Raw genomic sequence first — 27,114 nt, 5'->3', positions numbered from 1 at the left:
ATCCCCCCTCCACCGCAACACTGCAAGGAGCAAGTCCAACTATCCAACACCTACCATATGATAGTGACTTCTTAGTGAGCTTGCGACCGGCAAGGGTAAACCATCACTCATCACCCCCCCTTACTCTGAACTGGGTGGTTAATACCATCATACCAATTCATTTTTGGGGGACAACCCAGGGCAGAGTACGTCTTATTGACTCTAAATACATTCATTTTAGAGGGACAACTCAACTTTTTACTCAACACAAAAACACTAGTACCAGTAATCATCATCTACCACCTCAGAGAGGGATAGATCATGTATATAGCAGATAAAGCTTGCTCCTCAGGTCCAGTAGATGTGGCGTAAATATTCACGAGCTTGTCCAATGTCTCCCTAGCTGGACTGTTGAGGTCAAGATAGCCTCGCACCAATACACACCTGTACTTTGTCATTTTGCTCATCTCGAGCTAGGAGTCATGCTGATGAATCTTCACCACCATGAGGACGAGACTCCAAAGTACCGAACTGAGGTAACGAATTTCGCAGCAACAAATGAAGAGCCAGCAAGGGAAATGAATAACCAGCAAATAGAGGGGCTGATCTAGGGCTTTGAAATGGATCAGCAGCCTTCACAAATGCAAGGTGGTTGAAGAAATGCTTGAATAAATGTTTCCAGCAGCTGGTTGATGACCTCGGAGGCTCCAAGATGCAAACACTAATGAAAACACAGCAATAAAATGATTCGAAATGCAGAACTGAACCAGAATCTGTAAAACAGTTGTCTGATGTTCTTTATGTGCTAGATATTAAGATGAAGTTGTTGTCCGTTTCTGCGATTACGGATCGGGACCTCAAAGTTTACTTCGATAAGAATGGCGCACAGATTTTGGATCTTCAAGGGAGGGTCATTGGTAAAGGTACACGGCGCAACATCATCTACGAACTCTCAGCTTTTAGTGCTCGAGTCGATGTGAGCAACACTATGTTGTGGCATGAGAGGTTTGATAATCTAAACGTTAGTTCTTTAAAGGAGATGCATAAAAGTGGAGTGATTGCAGACCTACCAGAAATTACAGATCTGTCCGATGTATGTGAAGATTGCATGATTCTGCAATTACGGATCGGGACCTCAAAGTTTACTTCGATAAGAATGGCGCACAGATTTTGGATCTTCAAGGGAAGGTCATTGGTAGAGGTACACGGAGCAACACCATCTATGAACTCTCAGCTTTTAGTGCTCGAGTCGATGTGAGCAACACTAAGTTGTGGCATGAGAGGTTTGGTAATCTAAACCTTAGTTCTTTAAAGAAGATGCATAAAAGTGGAGTGATTGCAGACCTACCAGAAATTACAGATTTGTCCGATGTATGTGAAGATTGCATGATGGGCAATCAGCATCGGCATCCCTTTCCTAAAGAGGCCAGCAGGGCAAAGGCTCCTCTAGAGCTCGTTCACACGGACCTCTGCGGAAAGATGGAGACGCAAGCTTTGGGTGGTTCCTACTACTTCATGACGCTGATCGACGACTACAGTAGAAGGATATTGATATACTTCCTAAAGACTAAAGATGAGGCTTTTAGTAAGTTCAAAGATTGGCATTTAATGGTCGAGAAAGAAACGGGGAGGAAGGTGAAGAAGTTGAGATCAGACAGAGGTAGTGAGTTCACATCAAGTGAATTCGAAAGTTATTACAAAAGTCACGGGATTAAGAGGCAGAAACCCCCGCCAGATACATCATAGCATAATGGAGTAGCATAGCGCAAGATGCGCGTCATCTGCAAAATGGACAGGAGTATGATGAAAGGAAAAGATTTACCAAAGACTTTTTGGGCTGAAGCATGTAACACGGCAGTTTACATTCTGAATGGTAGCTACACGAAGGCTGTGAATGGGATGACTGCACTGCAGGCCTTTTCTGGTAAGAAACCTTCAACTGCACATTTCAGAGTTTTTGGATGTGACTGTTTTGTGCACAAGTAGACTCTGCCACTTGGGATAAGCTTGGCAATGAAAAATGGGCCTGTCCAACCACTTACAAACTTAGGTTTGTGTTTGAGAAACTTACTGGAATACAAGAGTACTAAATCTCCAACTTTGAAATTTCTTTTTTTGAGGTTTCGGTCATGCCAAGCTTTTTGTCGTTTCTACCACACTTCTTGAGCGAAAACTGCTTCACGTCTATGCTCTGCTAGTGCTTCCAAATCCCACAAGCGTTCCATTGTGCAGGCTTCAAAGTTGTCATTTTTGTCTGAAAGAATCCTGTGGGTGTCAAGATGAAATTCATAAGGCATAACGGCCTCCAGTCCATAAATGTCCTTGATGCTAATAGGACTAAATGGGAACCGAAGAGTGGAAAATGTATTTTCTTGGGCTACAGTGAAGAGGCGAAGGGTTATCGTCTTTATAATCCTGTTACCAAGAAGGTAATAGTAAGTCGCGATGTGGTCTTCTCAGAACAGGCACATCAATTGGAGGAGGATGCTTTCTCCCTAGACAACCAGGACCAGGATATCCATCCATTACAACCACCAACAGCAGATCGAACTCCCCCAACGGTACTTGGGAGGATTCAAGAGAAAGAGGAGGAAGAAGAGCCTGCAGAACCACAACGGCAACGGCCATTCTCGAAGTGGGTAAAGCAGCTTTTGGATGGCAGAGAACCTCCAGCCATTGAGGAGGAACCATCCGAACACCGCCGGTCCAAGAGACTAGAGGAGCAAAGAAGGGCACATGAACACTTGGTCAACTACGCTTTGATGATTGAGGTGATCCGTGCTGAAGAACCCAAGTGTCTTGAAGAGACACAGGGTGATGATAGGTGGATGGAGGCTATGCAGTCGCAGTATGGCTCCATAATGAAGAACAACACTTGGGACCTTGTGGATCGACCATCAAAATGCAAGGTAATTGGCACCAAGTGGGAGTACAAGATCAAGTACAAGTCCGACGGCACGTTGGATAAGTACAAGGCTCGGCTCGTGGCAAAAGGATTTGCACAGGTACATGGTTTTGATTATCAGGATACTTTTGCTCCCACAGCTCGACTAACCACAATTCGCAGTGTTTTGGCTTTAGCAGCACAGGAAAGTTGGCCTGTGTTTCAGATGGATGTAAAATTCGCCTTTTTGAATGGAGATCTCAAGGAGGAGGTATACGTGGAACAACCACCAGGTTTTGTGATCCCTGGTTCAGAAGGTAAAGTCTGTAAACTGAAAAAGGCACTTTACGGGCTGAAACAGGTCCCATGAGCGTGGTACCATCGGATTGATGCTTACTTTTCGCAAAACGGGTTCAGGAGGAGCCCATATGATGCAAATTTGTATATCTACAGAGAAGGAGACAGGTGTATGATCGTGATCCTTTATGTCGATGACTTTGTCAGAACAGGGAACCATGAAGAGAAGATCGCACAAACAAAGCAGTTGCTCGAAAGAGAGTTTGAAATGATAGACCTCGGACTGATGCAGATGTGTTTGGGGATTGAAGTTTGGCAAGAGCCAAAATAGATCTTCATCTCACAGCTGAAGTATGTTGGAGAGATACTGAAGGCATTTGGCATGGTTGAGTGCAAGACAGTTGGCACCCCTATGGAGGTTGACGTGAAGCTCTCAAATGAGAATTCATCACCACTAGTGGACGAAGCGAAGTACAGAAGGCTTGTGGGCAGTTTGATTTACTTGTGCAACACGCGGTCGGATATCAGTTTTGCGATTGGTGTACTAAGCAGGTTTTTCAATAAGCCTCGGGAGAACCATTGGAGGACAGCGATGCGGGTGCTGAAATACTTCAAAGGCACACTTGATTATGGCATCACCTATACCAAGGGCAACATCTTGATCGGTGACTTGGATTGGGCAGGAGACGTGGACAGCAGGAGATCAGTGACAAGTTACTGTTTCTCACTTGAATCTGGAGCTGTGTCATGGGTCAGCAAGAAGCAACCCACAATTGCTCTTTCTTCTACCGAGGCTGAGTACAAATTAGCATGTTTTGCTTCTTGTGAGGCAGTGTGGTTGAGGAGGATTTTAGGGAACATGGGTGCAGTGCAGAACAAGCTTACGCAGTTATCATGTGATAATCAGAGTTGCATGGGAATTGTCAAGAACCCTGTGTACCACGCTCGCACAAAACACATTGAGATTCAATATCACTTTGTACGCGAGCTCATCATAGATAGAGAGGTTGACTTGGTGTACTGTCCGACTACAGAGAATGTTGTGGACATCTTCACGAAGGCTCTTGGAAGAGACTTGCTAGAGAGGCATCTTCATCGACTTGGCATTGGGCCGAAAAAGTAAGTTTACTTGCGGGTGGACATTGAGGGGGGGTGTTAGATATCAATGCTTCACTCTCGTATAACTACGCGGAAATCAGCTAACTCTACTTGTAAGTCGTATGAGGAGAAGGCATTTGAGTAGCTCGGTTATCCGGTAGGTGCTGGTTTGGACACCAGATGGGGGCCATGTGTGGCTTGATGGCTGGACGGCTTCAGATAGAGTTGACACACTGCCAACTAGGCTACATGTAAGTGCGGGAAGGCATCCCATGACTGATCGCACCGAGGGTAGATGGAGCATTTCTCAGGACAGTGCACTCTCGGGTTGCGGGGTACGTTTGGAGCCCCAGATGATTCCGGATGGCTCTGGGCTTGGCTCTGGGCCGAACGGCAACCGTAGGACAGTTGCTCTATTTTGCGCCACGGTTCTAACGTGTAGTCGGTGGCCTATTTCGAGACCGACCTCTAGTCGGCCGTTTTGGGCGGATTGGATCGGTCACCAATTGGGTCTAACCGACTACGAGTGGTGGCTATATAAGAGCAAGCCTGTGAAACCTATCATCATCACTGGCTACAGCAACCCTGATTCCTTAGCATCCAGCCTCCGTCCTCTACTGTTTCCAGCACGCCATCGAAGCTTCTCTCATAGGAGCGCACGGCTGGGAGGCAGCGCCATCTATTGTATCAATTTTAGAGTAATCAAATTTTTGATTCTCCATACTATTTGCTTTTCTCTCTTGCGTACGAGATCCTATTATCTGTTGAGCATAGACGTTGTATTGTTTTCTTATAGTTGGCAGCAGAAGGAGACGAGCAATGTTGGTATGCACGGACTCACAGATGGTTTGTGAGACTAGGGTTCCACATTGATAGGATATCTCCTTTTCAGTACTGTTTAGATGCCACTTCGGTACTCCCACCCACCATCCTGATTGGGCCACACACCAACCGGGTCATTCGAGAGGATCTCCTACAGCCAGACACCTTTAGGACCTGGTTGGAGCCGAGGGAGCTTCCAGTGAAGCTGAGTTTCTACAGAGATCACTGTCTTCGTATTTCAGAGGAGGGATTCATCACACCACTGGGATACACTGAGCTTCATATGCCTCACTCACTACGGATCTCCATCGAACAGTTTTGGGTATCATCACAGCGCCTCCGCATAGAGAGCGGCAGAGCAAAGGGGATTCCTTGGGAGCATAGCTTATGCATATTATGCGACTGTCAGGAGGTTGAGTCGGAGGAGCATTTTATTTTTAGGTGCCCAGTGTACTACGAGATCCGAGGTCTCTACCAGTGTCTCTTTAGAGACGGCAGCTCTGGGCTCCTTTCTAGATTCCTTGCCTACCCAGATCGCCTACCCAGATCAGAGATGCCTCGTGGCCTTCATTCACGAGGGGGTCCGACACAGAGAGTACTTACTCAAGCGACGGGGCTTGGCCACATCATCAGACACCTCTCAGAGCAGGATCACATAGTTCTTCCCATCGAGTGACATTGATCGTCCAATCTCTAGCCGTAGACGTGACAAAGATCCCAACCCGACGATCGTAGCACGACACACGAGACATCGAGGGGACACAGATCATTCTGGGGGAGCTCCTGTCATTGTTTAGACTGGGGATACGCCCACGGGAGCCATGGTGGCTCTGGTCTTGTGTTGAGCCTCGTCCTGGAGATGGAGACGCATGGCATCCCTTGACGGGCGCCAACATCCCATCACCGGCTATGCACCATCCAGGGCGACATGACATACGGAGGATTCCGCTCCGCTCCACAGTCCTTTTCTTTTCATTGTTACATCTAGATGTATTTGATTATGTATGATGAGACTTAGGGTTCAGCACGGGTGATGATGCTCGTTTCAGTAGCTCCACCCTTACTGTGATTTGTATCAGGTTTTCTTTCAGTCTCATAGACCCATCGGTCTTCCGAAGACTCTAATAAAATTTCTTTCTTTCTTTCTTTCTCACATTCCGATTCCATTGTCACCAACATCCGTTATGCCTTGCCATGCACATTCCTATTGGCATTGTTTTGTTTTTTGAAGTGGTATCCAACCCTTAATCCGCGAGTTTTCCACTGAATCTTGAGTCGCTTTTGTTGAAGCTGGCCACTGTGAGCTTTAGTACTCAGCCTCGATGAGCGTGGGAAGGGAGTGTCAAGCATAATGCCCGAACTTGGAAGCTATGGTACTCGCGTATGAAGACCAAAGGAGTGCCTAGGTGTAAAGGGCTCTGTTGAAGTAGAATATGGATGGGCTTCATGTAGCTAGAGGAGGAAGATGCCCCATTTGTAAATGGCCATGTCCTGAAATTGGTTTCCGGAAAGAGTTAGGCTCACATGAAACTAATCTTAGGAGTGGGAGTGAGGCAAACAATGGCCTCCACCATTGCCTTGTCTAGCATATACGATTCAAGGATGTCAACTTGGGGACAGAGTGATTTTAGTAGTTGTGGGAGTCTAGGGAATCACAACGATACCCGCCTAACCAAATCAAAGTTCTCCAAATAAAGAACACCCTCCAACAATCAGGTAAGCATCCAAATACCTTCCAAGGATGGGAAAGAGGGATAGGAAGAAATGAGAGGAAAATAACAAGTAGGTGAGGGGAGGAAATGCAGCCCACTAGGAGAGAAAGGGTAAAGTGAAGAAAGGGGAGGGCATCAAGAGAAAGAGGAGGCGTGGGATGGGAAGGAGCACTGGAAAGGGGTTGCATGAGGGAAGGGGATAGGAGAAGGGGGTGAAGAGGCGGAGGAAGCCTTAGGAAAGGGAGAAAAAGGACATGGGGAGGATTGAGGTGAGCCATGCAACAGCAGTCCAAGAAGAGAACAGGTCATTAGGGCGCTAGGGGTGGTTGTTGCATATGGCAGGCAGCAGCCTGGCGGGAGGAAAGGGGGTGGGGGGGAGGGGGGGTCTGCCCTGTGATTGCTCAAAGATTAGGGCGTAGGAAATGGTGGGGAGCAGAAAGCAATGTAGTAGATGGAAGGGGAGGAGTGAAGGAAGAGGCCTTGAGGCAAGGAGGAAGGACAGGGGAGAGGAGGGTGGAGAGGACAGGTAGAAGGGGGGGCGGAAGGGGAAGAGGAGAGGTACCTTTTAGCGGCCGTCCGTGAAGAGGCCGTGAGGGAGAGGCTGAAGGGAACGTCAAGAGCAAGGTATGGGATTCCGTCGCTGGAAACAGGATCACAAAACGTGTTGCTGGCAGCTATGAGGATATGCATATTTGGCATCTTGATGAGAAAAGGCGAATGGTAGGTCAAGACCATAGTCTTTTCCATACGTTCCATACACATACGGCATACGGGTACAGAAGTATGATTGGAGTATGGATCAGCCCCTGGGGCTGAATCATACGTGACCCTAATTTTACAACAAAAAAAAAAGGAAAATATACATTGTACACATTTAATTGGCAGAGAGATACAAAAGTTTTAACTTCAAACTTGTATTAATTTTAAAGTCAAGAAATTTATTAAAAAACGTTTTCATTCTTCTTTCAAAAAGCCAAGTATGATTGGCCATACCATACGCGTACAGAATAATTATTTCATACGCGTATGGTTCAGCCAACCATACGAGTACGGAACCAACTATGGTGAGGACAATTAATGCCCATTCGTACCTCTTAGGGGCCATCCGTGAAGAGGCACTGAGGGGGAGGCTGAAGGGGAGGTCAAGAGCGAGGTATGGGATTCTGCCCCTGGAAACAGGATCACAAAACATGGATATGCATGTTTGGCATCTTGATGAGAAAAGACAAATGGTAGGCCCAGGACAATTAATGCCCATTGAATCAGGAGAAACTACCAAAAGATGGTTGGTGACTTGAATTGTTTTGAAAAAGAACATACCTATGTCTATATATAGATATAGATATAGACATGGATATCTGTGTGTGTGCATGTGGTATGCGTAATGTACATGCACATGTGCTCGTTACATGTGTATATAAATCTGATTTTTTTAAATGTAGATAAACAAACAAAGAAATAAATGTGTTTGCACATGCGTGCATGCGTGCGTGTGTGAAATTAGGAAAGTACCTTAAAGGGCCTATAGGCTGTTGCTTATTTTGTATTGGAGCTGTGTGCGCAGTTTCACAAACTCAGTAAGTTGCTGATTTCTAAATGTATTACTCACACCAGTGGACGGTTCAAGTCAAACCAAAGTTTCATGAAGATGCGGACAAGCTGGAGCTAGTTGTGCCTTTTGAGGAGCGCATACAGATCGAAAGCACTGAGCCAGCTTGGGTGAAGTGTCCTGAATATGTTTTGCTGACACACAATGGGCGCACTTTCAAGTAAGTTCCATGTTCAGGTTCCTGATGTAACACTTTTGAGGTATATGCATGGATTGCTTCTGGATGTCTTAACTTGAGAAGTCACTTATATTGCAGAAGGTAGACTGCACAGCACTGCTGCTCAGACGGCAGTGTTTCTCAGATAGACTCTAAACCTCTTCTATTCATAACCATTTCAATGGTTTTTTTGAGAAGAAATGTCCTCTTTGGAAATAGGGGTCTTTAACATTTCTGAATTTTAATCTTGAACTCATTCCACGTTTGTGCACCACCTCCTTGAGGTTCCACAACTTTGCGATTGAAGCTTCAAGAAGCAACTCACATAATTCTTATGTTTGAACAAGTTCCATCAGAGGAGGATGAGAATGAATAGCAATGCCGTCTCTTCCAAAGCTGTCCCCAAAAAAGCATTTGTCCATGTCATTGCCGAGAAAATTTTGATTTTGTTGATTTGCAAGGTATAATAGAAGTTGATTATTAGAGTACATGTTCTGGATATTAATGACATATGGTGCCAGATTCTTTATGAATGTCAGGTCCAAGTATTGGGCACTAAAAGTTCAGAAGGCTCAGGACTTCTGGAAAAGCAGTTTTATCATCCTAGAATGAATAAGGTTCTTGGTTCTACACCGCGACACATGATAGCCCAGGCAGAGTGTCACGAGGGCTTCTGTTTTGCACTTACAGCTGGGCAGGAAACCCTGGAGAGCTAAGGGGTAGGGCCTCTAGATGTGGGTGTGTAAGATTTCCTCCTAGGGATGAATGCCTTGGGGGTGAATTGGTAATTAAAGAGGGCGGCAAAATACCTTTAGGACTTAAGTTGCCCATTGGTTTCGTCGCACTACAAGGGGCAAGGGGAAAATAAGCTTTTAAGTTGGTCATTGGTTTGACCCCATAGGGCCTTGGGGGCAAATTAAGGGCCTTGGGGGCAATCCAAAGCGTGGGCTTCCACGTAGCATGCCCTTGCAGATCAAATTGGAAAAGAAAAACTTGGAACAACATGGGCTGGCCGATGGGCGGAAGCCAAGATGCATGAGCTTGGAGAGGGGAATCTTAATGACGGGATGAAGTAAAACGGCGCAAGGAGCTGAGCCATCGGTGGTGTGGCTGTTGTATGATGCCTAGCTGGGTGTACGGACTCGCACACGGGGAGTCATAATGCCATACAGCAGTAAGGACTGTCCGTCGTACAGTCCGTACGCTGCAATTAATTCGCATTTAGTACGGGCTGTAAGGAAGGGGTCAGCTACGGAAGAGACTCCCTGCTGCAGTACGTGCTGTTTGACGACCATGGGCTGCAAGATATTGCAAAGTTGTATGGGCTGTACAACACTCTATTCATTGCATTTGGTATGGGCTGCTGCCAAATTGGCTGAGTGGAAAGACTTTCAGGTTGGCAGGGCACGCATTTAGTCCATGAATGGTGTGCATTAGCTCATGAATGAACTTGGTCACTACAGAGGGACATAGCCCATTTGAGACGATACATGATGACATCACGGAGTTCTCCGAGCAGGGAGACACCCTCCTTCTGGGGGACTTCAATGCAAGGAAAGGAGATACACAAGTGGGCCTACTAGACTTCGCATATGAGAGAGATCCTCACATGATTCCAGAGCTAGATGCAGTAGAGCTCAATATCCTGAGACATTTTGGAGATGCCTCACATGTGACATCATACGGCTGACATTTACTTGTGTTAGGAGCAGTCCACAACCTCACCATCTACAATGGCCTTCAGAGATGGCCATCATGTGGGGGTCTCACTTGTTTCCCACATGCCAGTGGGACAAGCATAGTGGACTGCCTATTGGGCCCATTAGCTTTTGCTTTGCGGATACATGAGCTCACATCACCCCCTCCCCCACTCAGAGCTGACCACTCATATCTAGCCTTCCATATCTCTACTACTACGCCAGTCCACAGGGAGAGCTCCTACCACGCCTACTCATACAAATCGAATTTGATCGTGCCCTCAACCCAATATATGTAAGTCACTTAGCCAGAGCACTTCTGACCCTACTGCAAGATGATATAGACCTCACCCACGCCTCGGACACTCTTGCCTTAGTAGTACAGACACAACCACCAGGTCCTTCTCAATGACCCGATCCACATGGACCCGAGATGGGAAGATGCCTCAAAACCCTTGATTTAATGAGTGTAGAGAGGCGCGGGCCCACCTCACACGAGAGCGAGTCTTGGGTCATTTGACATCATATGAGGCATAAAAGATCTTTCGACGGTTGACACGCCGCAATAGACGAACCTCCCTCACACACAAGATGGATGAGATTATCAGATCATTTCGAGGAGGAGACTCGACCACGCAATAGGGGCTTCTTCTGGAGGGGAAGCCACCCATTACCATGACAGATCCGGGGGTGTGGCACACTCATGCATGCTCTTTATATGATGTTCCGATGCAGGCACCACCGGACATGTCCTCTATGGCACAGGATCATGAGAGCCTACGGACTGAGCATTTCGCACATGGGCAGGAGGTCTTAGCCCCAGTTCTAGCACAGATGTTCATCCACGTTGTATGCCATGACTTCCCACTGGCTTAGAGCACCACCACTACTGTACCGAAACACAAGACAGGAGACCCCATGAATACTAGGAACTACCGCACCCTCCTGATTGGCCACACATTGACCAAGATTTATGGATCTGTGCTAGAGAGGGAGATCAACAGTCATACAGAGGCATGGGGGCAGCAGGCATTCGAGCAGGCAAGATTCCGGAGGCAGCAATGCGCAACACTCCACTCTAGATCACATGTTCACTTTGAGGGCTATCATTGCGGAGGTGAAATCCAGACACCAGAAAGTCTATGCTTGCTTCGTAGACTTTTGGAAGGCTTTCGACACTGTCCCGCGATCCCGCAAGATCAAGAGACTATAGGAGATGTAGATCTCAGAGACTTGGATTTGGGGTATGATGAGTCTATATAAGTCTGTCAAAGGGAGTTCATGCGCCATGCATGGTTTGTCAGATTGGATTAAGAGCATGATAGGGGTGAAGCAGGGATGCCCCCTCTCATTGACCCTTTTCGGACTCTAAATTGATGAGATCACATCTTTCATAGACCGCCTAGGGGGCGAATGATCACTTTTAGCTGACCTCATAATACAAAATTTGCTATACGCCCATGACATAGTCCTCATATTATTTTAGCAAAGGGGTTGCAGAGGCACCTAGAGGCCTTAGAGGTTGTCTGCAGAGAACGCGATCTGACAGTCATCCTTGGGAAGACCAAGGTAATGACCTTCAACACCTCACGCACAGTGCTTGGTCGACATAGCTTCACTTACCGTGGTGAGCTAGTGGAGATAGTGAAGTCCTATACATACTTGCGAGTAGTTTTCACAGGACCCATCTTCATGATGTCGCAGGCAGCCATGGCACGACTCACACAGGGACAGAGTAATTTGGCCCAACTAAAGAGAGTGTTTCTAGGCACACTTTTAGGATCCATCGAGAAAGGGCTAGATTTTTGACTTTATTGCGGCCGACCGCCATGTATGCAGCACCCTTTTCTAAATGTGATCTCCCGAGGACAAAGTGTATAAGATTTGAGCGGCTACAGGTGATTATGGGGTCCAGGATGATTCGGAGTAAGCCCTCAGTGCCACATGAGATAGTGCAGGCAGAGTTCGCCATGACACCTCTCCAGGTTGATGCCATCTTTCAAACAATGACATTCATCCACAAAGTTTGGGACTTACCTCACTAGAAACTTCCGAGGTTGGCCCTAGAGTCATCCAGACGAGTAGCAGAGAGTGGGACAGAAACATGGTATGCACCTATTTCCGCATGGTTGCCAAGCACAGTATCTAGATGTACAGCATGGGCATGTCTCTTGAGTTGATCCCACGTGATGAGATCAACTGTATCATATGGTTAGAACTCCTCCAGCTCCATACATCTTGGACTTGGGGGGGGCACATGGAGCTTCCCACCAAGATTCAGTTCTACCGCAACCACTTCCTAAGAGTATTGGAGGAGGGATTCATCATCAGACCCCAGTATCTCGAGGACAGAGGAGTCTCACATGGACTAAGGATTGCCATTGGACAGATGTGGGTTTCGTCCCATCAACTGAGGATTGAGGTGGGGAGAGCCGCAGGTATACCCAAAGGGCAACGTATCTACATGCTAGGTGCATTGGAAGCAGCTCAGACAAAGGAGCATTTTCTATGTGCTTGTCCAGCCTTTATGAGATCCACAGACACTACCAATGTCTCTACCCGGAGGGAAGCGGCTTCGGTCCACTCTCACGACTAATCCATTTCCATGACCAAGTCTGCATTGGGCTCTCTCTGATGGAGATGCGTAGGAATAGGGAGACACTACTACGACAAATTAGACAGCAGCATGAGATGGCTAGGCCACCGGATATAGAGGCTGACCAGGCACAACGATGCGTCACAGACTTTTATACATTTGAGTTAGCTCCAAGACAGTGGAGTAGAGGAGGAAGAGTTAGCTAATATGAGCATAGCCTGGATCAGCAGAGAGAGCCAACACAGTGTCGCAGAGAGGGACACAGAGACCATGCGCGAGACGGAGAGCGCCGAGAGCACACTCTATTAAGGTCCGACCTATCATAGCTTTCCTCAAGGGATTTTGCTAGAGCCCCTGAGCTCAATAGAGCAGCATAGATTAGTACTCAGGAAGGGCCCTAGCGCGCCTTTTGCTCCAGCCCATTGAGGCGTTATGAGTCTTCTTTTCATGCACTTTGTCTCATAGGCCCGCGGACGTTAATACATCTCTCTCTCTCTCTCTCTCTCTCTCTCTCTCTCATATATGGTTAGATCACCTCCAGCTCAAAACATCTCGGACGGGGGGGAACAGGAGCTCCCACCAAGATCCAGTTGTATCACAACCACTTCTTGAGAGCATCGAAGGATAGATTCATCATGAGGCCCAGTATCTTGAGGACAGAGGAGTTTCACATGTTGTGAGGATTGCCATTGGACAGATGCGGGTTTCATCCCATCAGTTGCGGATTGACATAGTAAGGGAGAGCTGCAAGTATACCCCAAGAGGAGCAGATCTGCATCTTATGCATATTGGGGGCGGTTGAGATAGAGGAGCTTTTTCTTTGTGCTTGTCCAACCTACTATGAGATCCACGGACGCTACCACAGTCTCTACCTAGAGGGGAGCGGCTTCAGCCCACTCTCACCCCACTGATCCACTTCCATGACCAGGTCTACATTGGGTTCTATCTGCTCGAGATGTGCTAGCTCTGGGAGACACTACTACGACAAATCAGAGAGCAGCATGAGGCGACTAGGCCACATGATATACAGGCTCATAGCAATGTGTCATAGACTTTTATACATTTGAATCAACTCGAGGATACAACGGAGTAGAGAAGGAGGAGCTAGCTGATATCAGGGCACCTTGGATTAGCAGAAAGGGCCGACATGGTGCTGCTAAGGAAGGGACGTAGAGACCACGCACGAGAAAAAGATAGCCCCAGAGCACATTTTATTGAGGTTTGATCTATCACAACTTTCCTCAGGGGGGGGGGCTGACAGGGACCAGGGGTCACTCTGGACAGCCCAAAGGGTTCAGAGATCGAGGAGACCACGTCCCCCGCCATAGCGTGAGACAGCTTGACAGATGCATATCCAAGATATCTTCACAGCTCACCAGAGAGCCATGACTGTGCGGCTTCGGTTTCTGAGCCCCAACTCCGAGATTGATTTGATTAAGTTTGCATTTGATGGATTGTGATTTTACCAGACCTCTTGACCTTTGCAGATCAGCATAGGCTAGTATTAGTATTTAGCAACAGCCCTAGCGTGCGATTTGCTCCAGCCCATTGAGGATTGTATGAGTCTTCTTTTTTGGTGCACTTTGTCCCATAGGCCCCCAAGGTCTCCCGTGGACGCTAATACATCTCTCTCTCTCTCTCATGTAGGAATGAAAGAAAGAATTTACAAAATGAATGAATTATTTAAAAACATAAAAAACTAAATGAACGCCTTACACTTAAGTATTGCTTCCTACAAAGATGCAAAATTACATTCCTAACTTACAAAGCACATGTAAACTCAATCAAAATATCTTTTGAAACTAAAAAAAAAACAGGCTATTCAGCTCCCTGCTTTTTCTTTTCAGCTTATGTTCAATCATTCTAAACACTAAATCATCTATTAAACGCCTAACTTGGCTAAGCTTATGTAAAATGATAGGGCATGTATTGATAGAAATAAGATGTGCATAAACTTAAATTCATAAGTGAAAAGATAAAAGTTTGCTAAAAAGACATCACAATTAGTGGCCATAGGGATTCCTATAATTTGTTGAAACAAAGAATCACCTATTATGATGTAAAGATTATCTAAAAGAAAATCTATCCAAGAACAAACATCTTCAACACTTACTACTTTTGTGTATCAGCTTAAAAACTTCAGCCACTAGCTTTTTTATTCTAAACTTCCAGCTCGATCTTGTACAAAGCATAGTAAAATCATAGGTTTGAAGAAGAATAGGAGAATCTTTTTCTTGAATGCTTCTAGAGGAATTAAAAAATTTTACGACAAGAATCACTCCCACAGAGTTATTCAAAATCTAGCTTGAATGCAAGGGGACATATGCCTCCTTTAATAAGTCCCTCCAAAATTCACAGACACTAGGCAACATGGCTTTGAAGCAGTAGCTTAGCCATTTAGAGACATCTATCAAAGTAGTCTCACAAGCAGTGGCAATAAATCTTGGCTTTTTTGTAGTTTTGCGAAACTTCCGGTGTCTTGAGATCAGATCCTTTTGAGAAAACTAAGACAGGGGCGTGAGTTTTCGCAGACGAGTTCACTTCTCTTAAAAGACGTTCTAAGTAAAACTTTTTGCAAATAAAAACAAAGTTATTGGAACATTTATCCATATAAGAAATGACAAGTTTCCTATGGAATTTTAGAAGAAGAGCTGCATCTTTCTTAGAAAGATGGTTACTTTGTTTTGAGCAATTATTGAAGGGACTTCTTCTAGTTTCAAATCAACTTTCTTTAAAATCTTCCCTTTTCATGCTGATAAGATATTTTGAACTCCTAAACTTTCTTCTATTTGCAAAGAAAACTTTGAGATTCCCTTATCAATAGCTTGTAAAAGGCAAGACTCTTTAAAAGAGTAGAATCAAAATTTCATGCCTTTCATGAAAACTTTCTTAAGTTACTAGAAAGAAAAATTAAAGTATCAACTGCGACTACATGTCCTAAATCAGTATCAATAAAGCTTTGGAATCTCTTACTTTTACAACATCAAGGTTCTCTTAGGATAGAAAGATTTCGAATGCTCTAAAAGTCTTTTACCTATCTCTCCATAGTTGAAAGCCTTTTGTCCTAAAGTTTTTACATACTTCCAAGCTACTACTGGATGCTTTCAAATTCTTCTCACATAATGAGGGAGAGAATCAATTACTTTAGGAGACTTCAAAATTGACTTCAAGCCTACCTTGTCAAGAGAAGGAAATCTAGAGTTCCGTATTTAGATAGAGTTTTTTGCTTTAAAAGGAATCTTTTAATTTTAAGAAGCGATCCAACGAAGTTTTAAGTTGTATATAATGGAGCTTATTTAGATTCAAATCCTTAAAAGAGAAGTTTTCAAAGGTGTATTGACGTTCTCTAGCTTTTTTTTCTTAATGTTCATTGTGGTTCATGCAGTAAAGATGGTGGTTCAATCAGTTCGGACGCCTACTAGGCTATCATCTTCACCTACTTTTCTTTCAAAGCCTATTTACATGAGAAACTTGATAGTCTCAACAGTGTGGAGCTATCTTTGGACATTTACTTGTGTTAAGAGTTTTTAGGTGTCTAGAAATTTACATAAACTTGCTCAGCTTCTTCAAAATTCCACATATCTAGCATCTGACCCATATCCTCAAGAAAATCTCTCACTTCTTGTATACATATATGTACATGAATCCGGGAACATGCCCAAACACATCCTGCAAATTCAATCTCATGACAGTCACTCACAAGGTTGAAAACCATAAACTTCATCATGCATTGCTAGGACTAGCTACTATGACATCCCCATCGATGTCTTCAACGTCCAGCGGTAGGGGTAGACCATAGCACAAACATATGCTCTGACGTAGGCATATCCACAAACACCCATTCAAATCGTTGCTCTAGGTTGCAATCCACCTTAGCATGAATGGAATAAACCTCTTGTAGACTATTTGCCATTGTTATTTGCAAATTCTGATATGGGGAGATACTCTTCTCAATTAATTAGTCATTCACTTACATATGCACGTTGCATATCGTCTATGATTTGATTGAATAATTTCACTTGACAATCACTTTGTGGATGATCCACAGTATTAATATTTAGAGTAGCATCCAAGCTCTAAAAAACAGTCCTCCAAATATGACTGTTAAACTTACTATCCCAGTCACTAACATTACCAAGTATAGTAGCCCAAATATGCTCCACAAATATCTAGCTTAGTCAAGAAATTTCCCTTTCACTTTGCTTGGAATAAAGTGACTCATTTTTTACAATCAATCTAAATTTAGTGAAAGAGAGTTGTTCCTCCTTTGTGTTCGATATAATTTTCTATTTTTTATTTTCGGACAAAAAATTGAACTTCTATAAAGTATAACCAAGTACAACAGGATAAAATCCTGTGAAAAGCGCTAATAAATCAAGAAGACAAAAGGTGAAGCTGTTATAACCAATTTGGAGAGTAGGTGTTCTACGTAATTCCACAAAAAAATGCACAGAGATACTTTCCCATTTGCCAAATGAAAGCTCTAAAGAATGTAATAACCCACTTACGTTTAGGCATTCAAATTTATTGATCTAGAATATTTTTTCACTTTATAACATATTATATGTCTTTGAAAAGCCACTTGGATCAGACCAGAGGGTGCCATTACAATTCCAAACAGCCATATTCAATCTGCCTTTTGTCTTTGTCTGAGAGACCTGACCCCGTCATGCACTATCTATATCTCCTCCACGTCTTTCTGCCCTTTCTCGAATGATTACCTCACCATCTTGGTATACAACCCATTTTCCTTCTTGCCTTGCGGCCAGCACTCGAGTCATCCCGTCCCTTCTGTGCTCTTGTTTTAAGAGCGTGAGATCATTATCTCATTATCCAAGTTTGTTCTAGTCCCCTTTAGAGCTGCCTCATACTCATGAAGGTAGACCAGTCTGCTAGGGTCCGAAATCTCACAATCATGGTCTCGTTGGTGCATCATCCTTTCCTACCCTCCAAGCTATCTTGAAGGCAAGATTGACCCCCATCGTAGTGATCAAAGCTTCAGCATCCGCCATTGTAGTGTTCCGAACTATGAGGCCTCTGACGAGAACATTTAGCGCTTTACTATTTCTTCTCTTCTCTTCCACTAAGGCATCAGAAATAAACCCTTTCTTTGTTGGGGCTGCTTTTCCCTTACTGACCACATCTTTTCATTCTTTTATCTTAGCCTTCCCTTTGTCTATTTGTTTAGAAAACTCCTCATGTTTCCCTTGGAATGTCATATGTAGGGCAGCCATCAAGAGATTTAGCTTTTCATTTTCTGTTTTCAGCATATTCAGCTCCTGATTAAGAGGTGGTTGGAGCTTGGCAATCTGCGTTCCTTGATCATGAATGTATGGTGGCTGGTTTTGGCATCAACCATGTGGATCATTTCCTTTCTCATCTTACCAATTTGGATTGCATTTCCGATTTCCATTTATTCATTTCTTCTTCCAAAGAAGTTCGCATTTCCTGTTTGGTGGTATCACTATCTACCTCTTTGCTGCCCCCAAGCATCTTCTGTAAGTTTTTGAGATCACCATCATGCATTTTGGAGATGTCCCTCATGGTATTTTAGCATGTTTTGACATGCTCCCCACTTATCTTCTGTGCACTTGCCCAAATGGCACTATACTTTCTCTCCTTTTCTCCCCTTGTTTTTCTGTCAGGTGAACAGTCCATACTGGACATATGGCCTCACATTTCCCCCTCTTGAATACTGTGCTAGAATAGACTCTGTGAATCTGAATTTTCCAGTCCTCTACTCACCTCAAGTTCTTTTCCCGCTCTTTTGGGATTCAAAATTCAAGATTTTGAATTTGAATGTGCTGAGCTTGTGTGCAGTCTGCATACTCAGGTCACTGTTCTTGATTTGCAGGTCGCTTTTCTTGCTGTCTTCTTGGTTCTTGCAGGTGGATATCTCCTCAAATGTTGTTGCAGAGGGGATTGACAGCAGAGGAGGGCTGTTATTGGTCTTTTAGGCAGAGCCAGGGCTGTGCTGGCAGCCAAACTAGAGGGCTGCCAAGGGCAGGCACACAGCCCTAGGCATTGTCATATGCATGGTGGGGCGGTGTGTTTGCACCCTCAGTATAACAGGGGGCTATGATACCCAGCCGCCTCAACCGGACCAGGCACCACCAGAGCCAGCATGCCACTAGCACCCAGAGACCCCGCCCCCTTATGTGAGAGTGGTCAGGTGATCGGTGGGGTCCAGTAAATATTATGACGTCTTCCATCCAAGTGGTAGGATTAAGTTTATCCTTACCTGTCTCCACTCCTTTTAAGAGGTTAAACAAGGGTAAAGCAATGCGAGTGTTTTTCTCATAGCTTGAAGAAAATATTACTGGATCCTTAAACTTTCATATACACTAGTATTCCATTCATTAAACTTTCTAAATATGGGAGAAAGATATCATTCATCCTTTATTGGAAGGTTGCAAAGGCAAATTTGTAACCCTGCACGCACACACACATGTAGCTTATCTATGGGCAGAAAAGAAGACTTAATGGAGGGACAGGCTGAGTCCGAGGTGGGGGGTAGTAAGCACAGGCAAGGGCAACACAAATCTTGGGAAAGTGCTGGGACCCTGCAACAACAAGAAATTTTGGGTTGAGAGGAGGCGAGGGTCTTGGGAGGGAAAGGAAGATCCCCCCATGGACCAGGGGAGGGGGCTGTGAGCCAGAGGAGGGCCATGGGCAAAGCAGGTTTCCGGGGGGTGGCGAGGTGTCCCCGGTTTTTTTCTTGGGGCGAGGGGGATAGAGCAGCCTGAATGGAAGAAACTACATGCAAGGAAAGTAGAGAAGAAGACAAGAGCACAAGGGCTCCAAAGCTGGCTAAAAGGAGGAGGGGCAGTGAGCAGGCAGGGAGCCCAGGTGTTTGAAAAAACTAACGATTTTATTTACTCCTCTTTGGATTTCATCCAGTCACTAACTTACTGTAATCGCTTTCGTTGTTTAGTAATGACTCCAAGTTAGACACAATATCCTGATAACATTCACATGTTATATTTCCTAGGAAGATTTTTTATTTCAAAGTGTGCAGGATGATGAACTGGTTTATGAAAGGGTGCTGGCCTTGGGGATTAGAGGTGCAGTGCTGGTCACACAGAGTGTTCTATCATTTTAGTGTGGGACGTGAGGAAGGGCATATTCATTTTTATGATTGAGTATGAAATGTTACAACATTTTCTGATAATTGGTGGAATGTTGCTCAATGAGCTGATTTGTGTGATTGCAGTATTGTGGTAGACCCGACACACTTGAAGCCTGGAGTTCACTGTGCAGCAGTTCATGGAATTGATTGTGAAGCTCCTTGGCGGGGGCCTGTGTTCCGAATCCCGATCACTGTTCTTAAGCCCCTTGAGCTGACAATTAAACCACCATCTGTGATTTTTTCAGAATTGAGTTTTGTTCCTGGTAAAGTGCTCAATCATACTATTTTCTTTCACATATTCTCTTGAGGAAGTGCACTTTGTTTATATTAACGGCCACTTTCACAAGATTTTAAGTAAACTGGTAATATGTTTTTGGCTTTTTGATATAATTGAAACAGGTCATATAGAACGAAGATTTATAGTTGTGCCAACTGGAGCGACATGGGCAGAAGTGACGATGAGGACTTTTGGTTTTGATACTCCTCGTAGATTCTACCTAAATGCTGTACAGGTAGCGAATCCCAGGTTAATATGCCATATTAGTGGTACATATTACAGTTCTGAGGGTGTGGGTATGCTCTGTTTTGCAGTCATGATTTCCTGCTCTGCCTTTCTGATTTGGGAGTGTCCATGGTGCGACCTTCATATAATGACTTTAGTTTGAAACAGCTTATTCCAAAGAAAAGGCCTATGGTGTCAGACAGAGCGTTTGTCCTTCCTGGCCCCTCTTTGAAAAGCTTTACATTTCGAGTGGAGGGAGGAGTAACGATGGAGTTAACAGTGGCACAGTTTTGGTCGAGTGGAAGCGGTAGCCATGTGCCAGCCATTGCCAATATAGAGGTGCGTGCGGTCATGATTGTGGTATATACCCAATAGGTGATAATTTTTGGAGACGTTCTGTCTTTAGTAGATTTAGTTAGCCACATCATGCATTAGACTTCTTTTAACATCCTGTTGTGTGATGTCAGTTAATTGTAAGCCAGTCACCATTTGGAGTTTGAAATTGTAAGCTTGATGTCTGTTAGTAGTTTGGGAAAGGAGACATGGAAATAGGAAAGCGACTTACCAAAATGTAAAATGCTGAAGCTCTCTTTTCCTCGGGGTGGGGGTGGCGGTTTGGGGTGGGGCGGGGCTGTGTCTTTTTTTGATGTGTATCAGGTTGAATTCCATGGACTTGTGGGAAACAAAAACGAAGTGTACTTAAATGGCAGTGATGTTGTTGCACGGGTTGATGTGAAGTCTGTTCTCGGGATTGAGAAGTTATCTCCGGTGGCTACATTGAATACGGTGAGGAAAGCTGATGGATTCAATCCTGTTTTTGTTATTTGGTTTAAAACAACTACAAACTATGCTTAGTCAGGGATACTTTTGATGTTACTCCAGATCGTTTACTTTTCTCTAACAAATGCATGGTCTAACTAGAATGTAAATGTGCGGTAAGAACAAGGATATAAACGTGCATGTATCTAGCATACAATTCTAAAAGTGTAGGCCAGCTATATTTTTAGTATGCTCAACAGTGACATGTATTCCTTATTGATTCGTACTATACGGTAATTGGTTTTGGTAAAGTGTGTAAATGCTTCATTATCAATTGCTTGAAAGAGGTTTGGTTAATAAGTTTAATGATATCGGGGCGAGTGTTTGATATTATGTTTTGAAAATGCCACTTTTTGCGAATTGAAACCAAGTACATGGTCAATTATGCATTATTTCAAGCCAATGAACACATTGTGAGCTATCAAGTAAACCCAATTGAGCAAGAACTCCTTCTCCTAAGCCAATGCTTGAAATGGGGCTGCAAGTTGAACCAAAAAAAAAAAAAAACTAGGATCAATGAAAGCCATAGTAAATCGGCTAGGCTAAGAAAGGTGTGGCTATTCCTGGATTAGCAAACCTAATTAGGAAAAGTGTGGCTGCTATGTAAAGCTACTTTATGCATGAAGCCTAAAGTTGAGGTTACTTGCTACTAAAGATAGCCAACGCTAGGCCTATAAGTATAAGCAAGGGCTGAGTATATGGAGTCTGGAGGACTTGGACATGTAGACTTGTTGGCCAGAGAGTTGTAGCTAGGGGAAGGGTCATGTGGTGTGGGACATATGATCTCACCCTGATGCTGTCAAGTTTTGCCGATGTAGACTGATTCATGAGCTTGGTTTGGGCTGGGATATTGGCAAACAATGCAGAATCCAGGCTTATTTTACAGCTTGGTTCGGACTGAAATGTTGGTAAACAGGAAGCTACTGTTTGTGGGCAGCGCATGCTGCGTTTTTTAGCACATATAGGCTGAGAGCTGATAATTCTGGTTAGATGCGGCAGTTGCTAGGCTTCTGGATTCCCTTTAGCTCATCAGTTTCTATGGGAAGCAGGGGTTAATAGATACTTTTGTTGTAGTAGCAGTGAATTTTGAAAAGGTGTGAAAGTAAATCACAGCAATGTGGGAGAAGAAACCCCAGATTTGCAGTAGTATTCATCATACCTCCTCCATCCACGTCCGGGAATAGAGCTGCAGTAAGGGCATCAAAATTCAGATCGTCTCTAAGCGAGCGTTTGCTTGCACAATGCGTGCGGCAAACAGGGCATTCATTGTTCCTGATGACATTTTCACACATATTTAGCAGAGAATTCAATTGCAAGGTAAAAAGACAATAGTACATTCTATCATGAGACAATCATGATCTATGAATCTTTCTGTACCATCTAGTACATGCACATGCTCAGCAAGCAACGGCATGTGTGAGCAATTTCACCCAGATTTTTGATGGCTGTGAATACCTGCGATAGGCTTTGAGCAGGTGGTTGGGCTGTACAGCAATTGAGCTGATTCAGCTACTGAATGTACGACCTGGTTTGTAGGCTGGGTTGCAGTCTGGCGGTTCTGCAGCAGTCCAAGGTGACTGTACAGCAGCCTTTGATGGCATGACGACCTTTGTTGCATTTAAGCCTGTTTAGACAGCAATAATAAGCTCCCCGTGCAGAAACCTGTGGATGAATTTCAACCTTATGAGTGACTATCATGAGATTGAAACTGCACTATGTTGTGTTTTTAGAGGATGAGTTTGGGAATGTTCCTGGATTCATCTAGGTATATATTCACTGTGCAGCAGCTTTGATGCAGTTGGATGTGCATGCATGCGTTGCTGGCCCTGCATGCAGTTGCATGTATGTCAATCATGGTCTGCACTGACACATGATTTGCTTACGCATGTATGTGTTGCTTGCCCTGCATGCAGTTACATGCAAAGTGATTTGTTGCATGCGGAGTTCATGCATGAGTGCCTTTGGTGTGCATGCAAGTGCTCAAGTTACTTTCTGTAAATGCATTGGTGTCTAGTGTTTGCATGCGTATGCTTTAGCTGGAAAGCCATGCGTGCAAGAAAGCGAGTGTGCATATGACTTTTAAGTGCTTGTGACACCTTTCACTGAGTGTGCATGCAACGTGCAAGTAACATACGTCTTTATGATAGCGGGTAATAGTCTCATGTTACTATTTGGGTTTATTCCTCTTATGGATACTTTAGCCATGTGTTTGGATGTCTGAGGACATGGAGCAGTGTGTGGTTTGGATAACCCACTGTATGATATATCCTTATGAGTAATTGAGTCACCAAGATGATGTGATTGTGTCACTTCAGCGACAATCTCAATTACGAGTCATTAGAACCCTAGCTAAATGGAGAGACACTTTTTATTCTCTATTCCTTTGGTGCCTAGGACTAGCACGTGATAAAGGAATGTTGAGTACCGTTCATAAATGAACTATGGAATCCCTTTCTATGTGCCCTACCTAAGTTAACAAGGTTCGTTGAGGTGCGTGAGGATTTACTCACTATAACTAATATAATAAAGTTGATTGCTAGAAACTGAATCTAGGATAAGGATTGCTACTGTATATGAAAATGTGGCTAAGATTACCCTTAAGGATTGTCAATAGCATGTGATAGAGGGATGTTGAGTACCGTTCATAAATGAACTATGGAATCCCTTTCTATGTATCCTACCTAAGTTAACATGGTGCATTGACATGGATGAGGATTTGTAATTCATATAAGTAAAGTTGATTGTGAGAAACTGAATCTAGGATAAGGATTGCTTTTGTACTATGAAAATGTGGCTAAGGTTACAAGGTATATTCTAGTCTTACAAAGGTATATATCTAAGGTTGCCCTTAAGAATAAAACTTGTGGAAAAAATATGCGTTAAAAATAGTCGTTGAGTGAGTCTTATCTGAGGATGGACATTGAGGAGTCAAGTTGTACTTGATTGAGTTTTCACCCATACCTCTCCCACATTGCCAACTTATATGTAGGTCTAGGCAACCCTATTATTATTTTGAAACGAGAGAGAAAAGAGACTTTACATTTCATAAATCCAAGATGGATTTGTCTGGATCTGATTTTGAATCTGGATTTTTCCAAGTTCTATGTTTGTAATGATCTGGGTAGGTCATCCGGATGGATGGTCTGTAGTGGTATGTGGACCGCCGTGGTTAGATTTGGTGTTTTTATACAGATCTCACCATCCCAAATGACTTCACCTTCACAATCTTTTTAATAATAGGACATTATGAAATGCATCATACTTTTCAACATTGAAAACATAGAAAAAGAACTAAAAAATGTGATGTTCCAAAAAATCAAAATAATTTTTTTTATAAGCATTTGCCTCTAAGGGCAACATAAACAAAAATGTGCTTCCAAATGGCAAGGAGATGTCTCAAATATTATAAGGCATAAGGCTAGGATAGGTGTAGAGTCACTTTGTGAGAGCCAAATATTTGTCAAGCATTTTGATGCACTTTATGTGCATGGCACAAAAGTTTGCATCTTCAAAAGAGTCTAGTTGTGACTTGCTTTGCTGCCTCCTAGACCCCATGGGCTTGTACTAAAGCGCACATCATCCTTGTAGGTTTTCATGATCTCAGTTACAACACATTGCAAATGAGCATCCAGTATCAAGTTATTAAAGCTTAATTGCAAATTCTTGATTTCTTTAAGTATCCTTGCTCCTGGTTTTGCTCTTGGGGGGTCACTATGTATAAACCCTCTATATCACATGCGTTTTAGGCCTATTTGTAAAATCCCTTATATGCAAATTTTTTCGTAATAATATGAATCCTTACCAAAAAATTTTTAATGTACCACGTGCATTCGGGAGGACGGAAATTTTGATTCAACTTTTGGAAAAATTTTAACATGGTTACAATAACAAGAGGGGTTGTTTAATTCAATTTTAGAAAAAAATCCGTTAGTTTATAAGTAAAGAGGGGTGGTTTTATTAGGGAGAGTTTTAGTTGAGGGGTTTGTTTAATACCTCGTGAATGCATGTGATATGTAGGGTTTCTTAGTAGTGCACCCCCCAAGTATCTACCTTGAACTTCCTCCTTCATTCTTTCTTTGCTTGTGGTTCGTCATCTTCTGCATGCCCGTTTTGACGGCACCCCATTCTTGAATATCATCCTTAATATGAGACTTTCTTGGTATAGTTTTTATTCTCCGCTTTGGAGCTTTAGCTGCTACTAGAGGTAGAAGAGGCACTTGGAAGATGGAAAAGGCACTATATTCAAGAACGTGGATGCATGTCCCTATATCAAAGGAAGATTTGGAATCGACATGGAATTCCTTGCTATCTTCTTTACTATAGACACTGGAAAAGGGTTTTCAATGTCTTGGAGATTTTCAAAGACCCTTTGCTCTTTAGCAATATGATCAACTAGGGGAGGCTATTGTCGGCCAGGTGAGGGTTGAGTGGATTTCTCGTGGGAAGGGGAGGGCTTAGCGAATTCCTCATGGGGAGGGATGGGCTCAAATTAGGGGAGGGATCATGTGAGTTAAGAAAAGGCTCATAAGAGGGTTCATCTGATTTCTTAGAGGAGTCATGATAGTGCTCATGGGAGTGAGGGGGCTCATGGGAAGGCTCATCGGTTGGATTAGTATCAAGGGAGGACTTTCACAGGGGGATCACAAGAGGGATTCATATCATTGGAGGGATTCATGTCAGTAGTGCATATCTCGTGCATTTAGAGGAGACAATGGAACACGAGGAGGTCATGGAGAGTGAGCATGTGTAAGTGTGCTTTGGGGCATCATAGAGTGAGCATGTGTAAGTGTGCTAGACTCTTGGATTTGTTACGGGAATAGGCGGCTTACCTTCAGATACAAGCCTCCATCCAATGGTAGGGTCTCCTTCTCGAAGTGATCGGATCACCTCTTCCATCCCGTGTGAGGAAGGGACGCCTCTTACAACGTGTTAGTTGTCGTGAAGTCCGTTGCGCCTATGTGTCGTCAAATGGCCCAAGGCTTGCTCACATGCAAGGTGACATCTCATCTCTCTTCACTCGTCATCATACCAAGGATTCTGAGGCATAGTCCCAACTGAAGCATGTCCTGCAGATCGGCAGCAAGTCTGATGAAAATGTCACCAGGCCCAAGGGTTTAATATGTAAATTTAAAATTTAATTTGTTTATGAGTGACGGAATCATCAACAGAGAGTAGTTTGCATCGTGTCTTAATTCTTTGCAGTGTCATCAGTGAGTGATAAACTCAAACCTACTTATTTTGTCAGCCGCTTTGGCTCTCAAATTGTCTTATATGCTTTAAGTAGCAACAAGGTCTTGCATTGTTTGTTTGCATGTTAAGATTTGTGTTAAAGCTAGGTGAAGATGCTCAAAAGTATGAGTCTCTGACTGCCATATATGTCTCTTGATGCAGATCAGAATTCCATATCGTCCCTTTGAAAGCAAGCTTCAGGCTCTGCCGGCAGATCGTGATACCCTGCCTAATGGACGCCAGATTCTGTCTCTTTCATTAATGTAAGCTAAGAATCATGTTCTAAGATACTTTTGCTGGTGTCTGCAAAAATTCTTGTGTATATTAATGATGTTTTGGTTGGCTTTTCGTTGTTGGATGCAGGTACAAATTTTCTTTAGATGAGGCTTGTAAAATCACACCAAGGTTCCCTGTTTTGAACAAAAGAATCTATGACAACGAATTTGAATGTCAGTTCTATATGATATCTGACCCAAATAAGGTTTGAATATCTTGAAAGTTACTTGCATTACAATTGTTAAAGGTTCTTTGTATCTTTGTGTTTCTGTATCTTCAAATTTAGTATGAAACCTAAAAAAAAAGGG

At 43.8% G+C, this 27,114-nt stretch overlaps 1 protein-coding gene across 2 annotated transcripts in view; it reads left to right on the top strand.

Annotated features, from left to right (window-relative positions):
• Positions 1-27,114, top strand: part of TPP2 (tripeptidyl peptidase ii) — a 203,805-nt gene that overhangs the window by 111,767 nt on the left and 64,924 nt on the right. For both annotated transcript variants that reach the window (XM_087378744.1, XM_087378745.1), the window contains exons 16-22: positions 8,407-8,561; positions 20,065-20,243; positions 20,380-20,492; positions 20,651-20,821; positions 21,140-21,268; positions 26,693-26,793; positions 26,894-27,011. In XM_087378744.1, coding sequence (XP_087234870.1) covers positions 8,407-8,561; positions 20,065-20,243; positions 20,380-20,492; positions 20,651-20,821; positions 21,140-21,268; positions 26,693-26,793; positions 26,894-27,011 — 966 coding nt within the window. The remainder of the gene's footprint in view (positions 1-8,406; positions 8,562-20,064; positions 20,244-20,379; positions 20,493-20,650; positions 20,822-21,139; positions 21,269-26,692; positions 26,794-26,893; positions 27,012-27,114) is intronic.

This window comes from Dipteris shenzhenensis, chromosome 9 (assembly GCF_047967505.1).
Source record: "Dipteris shenzhenensis isolate YYH24624 ecotype China chromosome 9, Dip_SZ_1.0, whole genome shotgun sequence".
NCBI lineage: Eukaryota > Viridiplantae > Streptophyta > Polypodiopsida > Gleicheniales > Dipteridaceae > Dipteris > Dipteris shenzhenensis.
The sequence above is the reverse complement of the archived record's forward strand: the minus strand, read 5'-3'. Positions and strand labels throughout refer to the sequence as shown.